The sequence below is a fragment of the Dendropsophus ebraccatus genome, chromosome 15 (genome assembly GCF_027789765.1).
Source record: "Dendropsophus ebraccatus isolate aDenEbr1 chromosome 15, aDenEbr1.pat, whole genome shotgun sequence".
NCBI lineage: Eukaryota > Metazoa > Chordata > Amphibia > Anura > Hylidae > Dendropsophus > Dendropsophus ebraccatus.
This window is the reverse complement of record NC_091468.1, coordinates 42523919-42536155: the sequence shown is the minus strand read 5'-3', so window position 1 is coordinate 42536155 and position 12237 is coordinate 42523919. Positions and strand designations below refer to the sequence as shown.

Sequence of the window (12237 nt, the reverse complement as noted above, 5' to 3'; positions counted from 1 at the left end):
ACCTCACAATTATACGACTACCACCTAAATACAGTCCTCACTATTTTATGAAAACCATCTTGAATGAGACATGTCTCTGTTGCAAAGGCCACAATGAAATGAAGCTTTTTGTTAAAGGGCCGCCACCTAGAGACAGGCAAAAAATTTACATGATGTTGGAAACATTAACACATGTATTTTAACTATCCCAAAATTAGCAAGATTCCGCTCTCTGAATAGGGTTTACTGTGAAAGGAATATTTTATCAATACAAGGGTTATGCAAGCTAGAGTAAGGCCTTATTTACACGTTCCATAATTTTGTCTGTAACTGCAGATCTATCGGGCCTGGAGGTCCACAAGTTTAACACCCCTGTTCTATGGTATTGTACATGATACAAAGAATGACAAAATAGACTTGAAGAATGGTGGGTTTTATTTTTGGCGCTAATCCCTTGGAAACTGGCTCAATCCCTTGACTCAAGAAGAGGATGCCCGACACTTGCATAAACCAGAATGAAGATGTGACACATTTTGAGGGTTAACTACCCTCTTCATAAGGTATGTCTGATGAAGAGGGTAGTTAACCCTCGAAACACGTTGCATCTTCATTAATAAAAAAACAAGTCTTGTTTAGGCAAGTGCCAGGCGTCCGCTTCTTGATTGCAGTAAAGGGGTTAAGCCCAGTTCCAAGGGATCAAGTCTATTTCTTTATTCTTCACTAATTACCTACCAAGAAAGATAAGAAGGTGGTCGGCGGCAGCGATTTATACAAGTGCACATTAGAATTGTACCTAACCTGTACAATTCGGGCAGGTGAGCATGCATTTGCACATTGTATGCGCATATATCTCACCGGTTTCATTTGCTGCACATGCAGCGCCATTGTGTTTATCATTTTTTTTTGTTTTTTTTATATGCAATAATACAAAGAATAGCATTATAAATAATCATAAAAGTGTATACTTAAATCTGCAGATGTTGATGAATGTAGCACCAGCAGCCCCTGCGCACAAGAATGCTACAATATGATTGGCTCGTACATGTGTCAGTGTAATCCAGGATATGAACTAAGCAGAGACAGAGTCAATTGTGAAGGTAATTAACTTTCTTATGTACATGTAATGTATTTAAGCTACTAGTTTTTTTTTTCATTCCCTTTAAAAATTAAATTAAAAATCAAAAATGATATACAGTATGTGTCCAAAAAAGTACCATTGAAATCTTATCTGCCACAAAGCAAACCCTGATATAGCTACATCGGTGGAGGTTATGGTAATGCACAAAAGCTCTGTTCCTAAACGGTTAAAGGGGTTTGTCCAGACTTAGGGCCATATTTGACGACTGGATCACTTTAGTAAACGAGCGCCGATCTGTGTGATCGGTGCTCGTTTACTGAGCCTATTACACAGATTGATTATTGTGCAGCAAGGGCATGGACATTGTTTGCGATGTCCATGCAGCCCTTGCTGTAGATAGTAAATAATTAACTGTATATGTTACTTCTCCACACTTCCCGTGTCTTCCTAGCCTTTCCCCGCTCTCCGCAGTAACCGGTACAATGTCAGAGCAGTCTGTAAAGTAACAGGCTGCTCAGCCAATCACTGGCTGTGGCGGTACCATGCCAGCCAATGATTGGCTGAGCAGCCTGTCACTTCAGAGACCGCTCTGAAGTTGCACGGGTGACTGTGGAGAGCGGGGAGAAGCCAGGAAGACACTGAGGAGTTTGGAGAGGTAACTTACACAGTTTATTATTTATCGCTCTGTGTAATATGTCGGCTTTCTTCCAGAAACAGCACCACAGTTGTCCTCAGTTTAGGTGTGGGTTTTGCTGCTTAGTTCCATTGAAGTGAATGGAGCTGAATTGTAATACCACAAGACATGATTAGCTGATGATCGTTGCCATCAGCTGATCATTGTCTTTATGACACGTAGGGATAATCTGCCTAATCGTTCTGATTCGACAGATTATCGCTCCGTGTAATATGTCGGCTTTCTTCCAGAAACAGCACCACAGTTGTCCTCAGTTTAGGTGTGGGTTTTGCTGCTTAGTTCCATTGAAGTGAATGGAGCTGAATTGTAATACCACATGCAATTCATGGACAGGGCTTTTGCAAGAAAGTATCTGTGTTTTTCTAATCCTGGATAACCCCTCTAATGTGGAGTTAATCAGCTTCTGAGGGGGATTCTGTTTACTATTATGAAGCAGAAAAAGGAAGCGGCAGAAAGGACAACAAAAATTGGCCGGATGAATAGTGTAAATAGTATCACATTTAAACCAATTAGGTTGTGTCATGTTGAAGTGCCGAGGCGTTTCAGTTAATGTCGCGTCTGTGTAGGAAATAAACAAGAATGATTAAGAGATAAACACAGTTATGTTCCCAGATTATTTCATTTAAACAGATAAAGCACAAAGCATTTTAAAAGCGTGAGCATCAATGGGGCGGACGAAACATAAACCTTTGGCACAAATGTCCGGATCTGGAAACTATTTGGCTTCGACATATTTTAATAAATAAAATTTACAATTAATTTGCACAGTTAGTTTACAAAAAATTTGGCAATCTCTAAAAAACCCAAATGATCCTCTGATTTCCAGGTGTCTGGCACCTGAACCCTCTAAAAGCTTAGGAGGGGGGATTGGATTGTGCAGTCGAGCACCCCAATATTTGGTCGAGCACTTTGCTTTACTGAGCATGCTCGCTAAAAACTAGTGATAACACTATATCAGTAAGTTATACTGTATATCTTGGGTGACTTATTTAAAGGGGTAGTCCACCCAAAAAAAATTTCTTTCAAATCAACTGCTGCCATGAAGTGACAGAGATTTGTAATTTACTTCTATTAAAAAATCTCAAGCCTTCCAGTACTTATTAGCTGCTGTATGCCCAAAAGGAAGTTGTATTATTTCCAGTCTGGAGAGCAGGAGGGGTTTTCTATGGGGATTTGCTTCTGCTCTGGACAGTTCCTGACATGGACAGAGGAGGCAACAGAGAGCACTGGGTCAGACAGGAAAGAAAACACCACTTCCTGCTGGACATACAGCAGCTAATAAGTACTGGAAGACTTAAGATTTTTTAATAGAAGTGAATTACAAATCTCTGGCACTTTATGGCACCAGTTGATTTGAAAGAAAAAAATTTTGGGTGGACTACCCCTTTAAACACACTTTTCAGATACTCGAACACCACTTTAAGTACAGAGATGCAGATACCTGCAGAGCAGTCACAAGGGGAAGCAGATCCCCATCATGTCATTCATACAAGGCAAAGCAGGTGTAGATGCAAGGAGCTGTGCCAGTGCTGCTTGGAACCACTTCTCGGGCTGTTTAGCTGCAGAAGAAAATAGCAATTTTCTTAATTTGTAAAAACCCATCTGCACTGCTAAAGCTATCATGTCCCTAATGCCCCTGTAACTGCTTTGGAGGTAAAAATAATAATAATAATAATAATAATAAAAAAGATAGAAAAAAAGGCCAGTTCTAGTATCTGGCTCTAGTGAAAAGAAATCTAGGCGATTCATTCCTTTTACAGTCAGTTTACAAAAGTATTCTAAATACTTCTTATATGGCTTTTTATGTTATAGGGGAACTATCAGCAGGTTAGACGAATCTAACCTACTGATAGCCCCCTATAGCGCCAAGGATGCTGAGGAGGAAGTTATGTGTGTAAGGCAGGTTTCACACTACGTTTTTGCAATCCGTTTTGCAATCCATTTTTTTTAGCGTACACAAAACGTGGTCGACTTCATTTTTGTGTCCACAAAAAAAAAACGAATCCGTTTTGATCTTCTTTTTTTTTATAATGGAAGTCAATGGAAAAATGGATCAAAACGGATGCACACACATGCATTCGTTTTTTCTATCAATTTTTTGCAAAAAACTGATGAAATGCAAACTGATGAAATGCAAAAACGTAGTGTAAACCCAGCCTTACCTTTCTCCCCAGCAGCGGTCCCATGCTGTTAGTCGGTGTAATCTTCGGCTGGGAGCACCATGATTATCAATGGAACGGGTGGGATAATAACGCTGTAGGGGCAGTGTTCTTAACAGTACTCCCAGCCGAAGATTACCGACTAGGAGGAAGGTTACACACATACCTTTTTCCTCAGCGTCCCCGGCACTATTGGGGGCTAGATTTGTCTAACCTGCTGATAGTTCCCCTTTAACCATATTTTTAAGGAATTTTTAGTGGAAGGTTTCAGAATTGTATAAATAGAAGGGATGAGCTAATTTACAGCACTAGCACTTCTCTGGGCTCAGCAGGCGGCTTGTCAGCCCGATGCTTTTGAACTCTGTGCTGCTCTGCCCTGGAAAGCTGGATCCAGTCCTGGGAAACTGGGAAAAATTTCCCAGGAGTGGACCCAGCTTTTCCAGGCACCCGCATGGGAGGGGCACGGAGTTCAAAGGCAGCCGGCTGACAAGCCGACCACCAAGCATAGCAAAGCGCTAGTGCTGTAAATTAGCTCATGCCTTCTATTTATACTATTCTGAAATCTTGCAGTTTTCATTCTCACCACTAGCCCTAAAACTAAGCTAAAACTTCCTGTTCTGTCTGTGGTGATAAGAGGAGGCTGCTGTAAAGCAATCTTTACAGCATTGCAGCAGCAGGTGACACCAGTAGATAGCACCAGTATAAGGCAATAGCAGCTCTCTGTGGAATTACCTCTTTAAAGGTTACAGAGCACGCTCAATAATGTTTCACATTCATCCTAAGAGGACAGGTCCTGTCTGTTGTTGTCTATGTCCATGAGGCTTGCTGTAAAGGATGTCACTAAATGCTGTTACAAACACTTTAGGCAAGCAGTTCTGTTTTGTGTCATCTAGAATGAAAATTTTATAGTTCATTGTAGCACAAACACTTCAATTCATTTGGCCTGAACTGCATCAACTTTTTAGGGTGAAAGGTCACGTAAACACATTGATTACCAGGGCCTTTATTTCTCCTGAACAGAAAAATGATTCTGAAATTAAATATGTAAACCATTCCCGTCAAGGAACATGTGCACGCTGTACAATTCTGCTTCTTATAATGAAATCTGTCAACGCGCTCAGACATTTATTTCTAATTACCAGTCTTTGCTGAAAGACAAATGCACATGAACACATTTATTGTCAGTGCTCCCATTGTAACTGTCTTGTTTAACAGATATCGATGAATGCAGAACATCCAGCTACTTGTGTCAGTATCAATGTGTTAATGAGCCTGGAAGATTCTCCTGTGTATGCCCAGAAGGATATCAACTTGTTGGAACGCGATCATGTCAAGGTGTGTATGTTTTTTAATGTTATGTATTATAAGAAAAATTTATATCTTTTTATTCGGTTTCTATTAAAAAAAAATTGTTGTTTGTTTTGTTTGACTTCATATAAAACTGAATATTTTCATTCAGTTTATTTATTATATTCAGTTTACTTATTTATTTATTTTAGTTTCAGTGTTGGCCACTAGAGCACTCACAATAGGCTGAAACTTTTTTTTTTCTTTTTTTTTTTGCTGCTCATGTGTCAGCTTTGCTATGTAGACAGACAGGATGAGCACAGCCATTTTATATATATAAGATGAGGCTTTGTTTGCCTCTCCCCTCGCACACTGCTTCCTGAGGGAAGGGGTTGTACTTCCTGGAGGCTTAGAATATGGCCACATGCAGAAGAAGTGATGTCTCCTTCCCCAGCCGGGCACCACAGTGTTACTGCGAAAGGTCTGGGAGGGAGATATCACTACTTATGCTTAAGTATGGGGTGGTGAAAGAGACAATGTAGCACTTGCTAATTTTGCTGGTAATTTACTTATTTAATTTCTAAACTATTACTCAAATACGGCACAAAGGATCCACATACTGGAACGTTATCATTTATAAATGTATCATTACTGAAATCATTATCATTCATAAATATATTACATTATGGGAAATATAAATATATATAGAAAAAAAAATCAAAAAGTTTATATATTTTTTTTAAAAGTAGTAAAACATGATAAAAACTATACATATTGAGTATTGTTATAATCTTACCAACCTGAAGATATATGAATAACATGTACATTTTATCACATAACGAATGATGTAAAAACAAAGCCCTCCCAAATTAGCAGAATTCCAATTTTTCTTCAATTTCACCTCACTAAGAATTTTCTTCCTGTTTCGCAGTATATTTGGGGTAGAATTAACAGTACCTGGAAAAAACAAGCCCTTATATGTCTCTGTAGATAATTTTGAAAATTATAACAACAGTGCCCATTAAAAGAGAATTTGCCACTAGGTTTATGCTGCCTTAAAGGGAACCTGTCACCCCCCGTGCCGGGGTGACAGGCTCCCGACCCCCCGTTAGAGACCCCTATACTTACCTCATCCCGCCGGGTCCCGCTTCTGGATTCGGTCGGGTCCCGGAGATCTCAGCCGCTGCAGCCCGGAGATGAGTCCAACGCTCATAGAGAATGACGGAGCGCTGGACTCTCCTGTCATTCTCTATGGGTGTTGGACTCTTCTCTCAGCGCGCGCGCCGGGCTGCAGCGGCTGAGATCTCCGGGACCCGACCGAATCCAGAAGCGGGACCCGGCGGGATGAGGTAAGTATAGGGGTCTCTAACGGGGGTCGGGAGCCTGTCACCCCGGTACGGGGGGTGACAGGTTCCCTTTAACACTTTAAAAACAGATGCAGTATACTCGTCATGCTGCCGTCATGGAGCCGTCTCTGCTCCACACTATTCCCGGCTGCTATCAACGCGCTGACAGGTGCATTTAAATAGCTATAAAAAGCCATCTCTGGTGTCTAGTGGGGGAGGGAGATCGCCCCCCCCCCCCCGCAATGCCATCTCGGAGGGGCGATCCCTGCTGCTTACCCCGTCCCGCCCAGTAGCCCAGAGCAATGGAGCACTGATCTCGGTGATCAATGCAGTTGTATTAGAAGTGCCCCAGGGAGACATTAAATTACAGTGTAAAAAAATATATATTTTTTTTCATTATTAAAAAATCCCCTTCCCTAATAAAAGTTTAAATCACCTCCCTTTTCCCATTTTATAAATAAAGTCGCATATACATAAGTAAAGTACCAAGAAAGCAAGGTAGAAAGCAGCCCCATAGCCTAAAATAAAAGCGTTATATGGATCAGAAAAGAACAATTTTAAGAACCTTTAGTTTTTAGAAGGTTTTAATTTTTTAAAAGCCATCAAATAAGATAAAAATTATATAAGTGTCACAGCCGCGGCGGCGGCCCGTGCCCCGGGCCGCCGCCGCAACCTATCTCCGCCCCATGCAGCCGCCGGGGTCCATGTGCAGGGACCCGGCGCTTCTACCTGTTCGGGCCCGGGGGGCACCTCACCTCGCCCCGCTCCTGTCTCCGTCTGTGCCGGCCAGTGCGTGCGTCCCCGCCTCCCAGGGCGCGCGCGCGCCAGCTGTCTCGGATTTAAAGGGCCAGTCCGCCCCAATAGGAAGTTGCACCAATCACTCCCTATAAATCCCAGCATGCCCTGTCCCTCGTGTTGGAGCCTCTACATGCTTCCCATAGCGTTTGGCCCAGCTCCCTGTTGTTCCTGACCTCAGTCCCTCAGTCCCCTAGTCCCTGTCCGCTGCTTACCCATTGTTCCTGAGCACTGCATGCCACCTGCGGTTACGCCTACTGACCTCTGCCTGCCTACTGATCATCTGCCTACTGCTCCTGCCACGCCTCACCTGCTGTCACTAGCAACCAAGCCAGGGGTAGCGACCTGGGGGTCGCCTGCCGCAGCAAGTCCATCCCCCCTTGCGGCGGGCTCTGGTGAAAACCAGCGGCCCCTTAGACTCCGCTCCCTGGTGCGGTTACTACCATCGCTAGTGACGGTTCAGTGGATCCACGACTCCAGGCGTTACAATAAGTTGCATATTGTTGTATCATACTGACTTGAGGAACATTGAGAACTTGTCAGTTTTACCATAGGGTGAACAACATAAACACGAAATAATAGTGTTTTGTCTTATTTTCAATTTCACTTCGCAAAAAAAAAATTTCTGGTTTTGCAGCATAAATAATAACATAAATGAAGTCTTGTTTTGCAAAGTACAATTGGTATTGCAAAAAATAAGGGTTCATTTTGTATGTAGGTGAAAAAATGAGAGCACTATGGCCTAATAAACACAAGGAGGAAAAAAAGAAAGAACAAAAATGAAAACTGGCCTGGTCCTTAACGGCAGCATAAACTAGTGACAGAAATGCTGAACAGAATGGTTTATTACTTCATTCTGTTCAGTTGTTCTCCTGATATGCAGGGGAATAGGCTTAGTGCTGCACCACTCCCTCTGCCCTCCAGCTGCTGATTGACAGCTGCTGTGGAGGGGGTGGAGCCTAGATGACTATGCCACCACAATGGGGCTGGGCTATTGGCACCAATGTAGGCGGGGATATGGGGCACAATGGCAATGACACTGACCACCAATGATATCATGCATTTTTGAGCGAAAAGGCCACCTAGAAACCCTTTATACAGTAAGATATTAAATGTCCTATAAGCATAAGAATGGTGCTGAGAACTCTTTACATGGAAAAGGGGTGACTATCACTTTTATGAAATCAAGCAATGAATTTATTTATTATTTATTTGTAATGTATCTATTTAAGAAAAAGTATTACTGCGCCAATAACAAGGTAATAATAACAAAACTATGAGACAGTAAGTTATTAAAAGAATATTTTCACTACTTATTTCCAGACATAAATGAATGTGAAAGTAATACTCATGATTGTGGGGAAGAAACCACATGTTGGAACTATTTTGGTGGATTCAGATGTTACCCAGAAAACCCCTGCCAAGACCCTTATGTTCGGATGTCAGATAAGTAAGTGCAATAAATACACGCGAGCAGATTTAGTAAAAATAGCCTAAAGGACATTCCAGGCAGAACCCTTGGAAGTTGGTTGAAACATCATGACCCGGAAGCAGCCGCACAGCAGGGACTGTTGCGGCAAGGAAAAGTGAGTGCTTATTATTTTTTTTATAACCTACCGTATTTTCAGGCGTATAAGAAGACATTTTAACCCCAAAAAACCTTGCTAGAAGTCAAGGGTCTTCTTATATGGGTATGATCGCCCCACACGGTGGAGGGGGCTCAAAAATGGCCCCATGCCCACCGTATGGGGCAACCATTATAAAAAAAACAAACAGTTAACTCACCTGGGGCCCTTTCCCGGTGCAGGCAGTGTAACATACACTGTCTGTGTCGGGGATCCCCCGAAGCTCTCCCGAGCAGCTGAGCGTCTAATCGGAGATTAGAGTCGGGAGAGCTTCGGGAGAATGAAGGAGGCTCCAGAAGTGGCGAACACCAGACATAAGGCCCGCTTGTTTATTGAAGGGGGCCAGGGGGGGGTTGTGGTTAGACAGTAAAAAGGATTGGCTTCCTCCGGCACCTAATTTTTTATGGTTTACCCCAGGAAATAGGTGTAAACCATGGCAGAAATGCCCAGGTCCCCCTGCATTTAATACGAGATGTGTGCCTCTTAATAAATTTGGTTCACCTCCATTCTTAAAAAAAAGATGAATTTGGTCAGCTCTCCTACAATACTATTAACACTGGGTAGTTGTTATGGCTGAAATTGCGGACACACACAAAAACACAAAAAATGCAACAGCTCACCGCAATGGCAAGACACATATGAAAATTGCTAAACGTAGTCCCCCACCTGCTAAAAAAATTTTCATAAAAATAAGGAGACTCTTGGTAAACCATTTGCAAATTGTGTGGACCATCCCACCATGATAAGGTGGCCTCATGCCCGGGATGGACCCTACATCGTACTTTGGCCTCTCCATGGCATATAATAAGTCTATGCTCTGAATATATACCTGTCTTATCCTCTGTCCGGTCACAATTTGACCGCTCTGAAGAAAAACTTTCTGCCCCTGCCAATACTACAACCACCTCAGCAGTACTCTGCCAAGCCATGACATACCATTGTAAAAAAAAAAAAGAGTCAGTGGAGCCTCAAAACATGGAACTAGCCAGATATCCCCCCAGGGAACGACCCAGCCAAGGGGTGGCTACCGCATGACTTGCCAGTGATCTGGGGATCCTCATGCAATAAAGTCCATACCTCTTTGGGGGCAGAGGGGGTCCGGGTTGATCCATTAGTACTATGGTTAATTCCACCCTGTGTGGCAGTTATGTCTTATCTTATCCAACATCAGATTGGGATGGAGAGTACTTCTTATAACCCCTTTAAGGCTTATGTTTCTGATTTATTAAATTAAGACCCAACAGTTTTAAATGGTAGTTGTCAAGTGTTTCTGTAGAATTGGTAACCACATGGCATCTATTTGATCATATGGCATTACTCTATGAACAATTTGTGTTTTATTTGTTAACCCCTTAAGGACAGAGCCTGAAATGGCCTTAATGGCAGAGACAAATTTTATGAATATGACTTGTGTCACTTTATTCATTAATAACTTCGGGCTGCTTTTACCTATCCGGCTGATTCTGAGATTGTTTTCTCATGACATATTGTACTTTACATTTCTGGTAAATTGGAGTCGATACTCATAACGAATCTTTATGAAAAAAACACAAATAACGTGGAAAAAATGTGAAAAAATGCAATTTTCCAACTTTGAAACTTTTTTGCTTATAGAGAAAGTGGTTATACCACATAAATTATATATTAAATAGCATTAGCAACATGTCTACTTTATGTTGGCAGCATTTATTAAACGATCTTTTATTTTTTTAGACAATAGGAAGCTTAAAACATTAGCAGCAAATTTCAAAATTTTCAGTAAAATTTCAAAATCAGATATTTTTAGGGACCTGTTCAGGTTAAAAGTGTATTTGAGGGGCCTGTATGTTAGAAAGCCCCACAAAGCATCCCATTTCAGAAACTGCACCCCACACACTCTGCAAAAGCATATCCAGAAAGTTTTTTAACCCTTTAGGGGAGTCACAGAAATAAAAGCTAAGTGTGTAAGAAATTTGAAAATTTAAATTTTCTGTGCAGAGATTTTATTGTAATCCAATATTGTTCATAATTATAAACCTATTACCAGATAAATGCACCCCAATATAGATTTCCCCGTTTCTGCAGTTTATAGAAATACCTCATATGTGGCCCTTTTGCTCTATTTGACGCAACCACAAGCCTCAGATATAAAGGAGTGCCTAGTGAATTTCAATGCCCCCGTTATATTTGGTCATTTTTGACTGTACCACTTCAGGTTGGCAGAGGCTCTGGGGTGCCAAAACCTAAAAAACACCCCTAAAGGGACACCATTTAGAAAACTACACCCCACAAGGAATGTAACAAGGGGTGCGGTGAGCATCTGGACCCCACAGAAGCTTCACAGATTTTCCGAACAATGTGGCGAGAAAAAAGAAAAATGTATTTTTTACACTAAAACGTTGTTCTAGCCTTAAATTTTTCATTTTCTTAAAGGGATAAGAGGAAAAAAAAGACACAAAATGTGTAGCGCAGTTTCTCCCGAGTACGGAAATACCCCACATGTGGTGATAAAGTGCCAAGCGGGCGCAGGACGAGCTTCCAAAGCGAAGAAGCGCCAATTGGTTTTTGGAAGCTGAATTTCACTGGAAAGGATTTCAAGGGCCATGTACTATTTACAGAGCCCTTGTGCTGCCAAGACACTGGAAACCCCCACAAGTGACCCCATTCTGGAAACTACACCCCTCAAGGAATCTAACAAGGGGTGCAGTGAGCATATGGACCCCACTGGTGACGGGCACAAATGTGGAACAATGTGACATGAAAGGGAATATTTTCATTTTTTCACTTTTATGGCACAAATGTGCCCGTCATCAAGGGGTCAATATCCTCACTGCACCCCTTGTTAGATTCCGTGAGGGGTGTAGTTTCCAGAATGGCGTCACTTGTGGGGGGTTTCTAGTGTTTTGGCAGCACGAGGGCTCTGTAAATGCGACATGGCGTTCATCATCCATTCTAGCCAAATCCAACCTCCAAAATCCAAATGGCGCTCCTTCCCTTCGGAGGCTTGCCCTGCGCCCACATGGCACTTTATGTCCACATGTGGGGTATTTACGGACTCAGGGAGAATTGCTCTACACATTTTGTTTTTTTTTTCTTTCTTTTAACCCCTTGTGAAAATGATAAATTCAAGGCTAAACCAACATTATAGTGTAAAAAATGTAATATTTCATTTTCACGCCGCATTGTTCCACATTTGTGCCCGTCACCAGTGGGGTCCATATGCTTACTACACCCCTTGTTACATTACCTGAGGGGTGTAGTTTCCATAATGGTGTCACTTGTGGGGGGTTTCAAC

At 42.0% G+C, this 12237-nt stretch overlaps 1 protein-coding gene across 1 annotated transcript in view; it reads left to right on the top strand.

Moving 5' to 3' along the window:
* Positions 1-12237, top strand: part of EFEMP1 (EGF containing fibulin extracellular matrix protein 1) — a 70777-nt gene that overhangs the window by 51758 nt on the left and 6782 nt on the right. Inside the window, exons 7-9 of the mRNA XM_069954822.1 lie at positions 957-1076; positions 5126-5245; positions 8662-8788. Coding sequence (XP_069810923.1) covers positions 957-1076; positions 5126-5245; positions 8662-8788 — 367 coding nt within the window. The remainder of the gene's footprint in view (positions 1-956; positions 1077-5125; positions 5246-8661; positions 8789-12237) is intronic.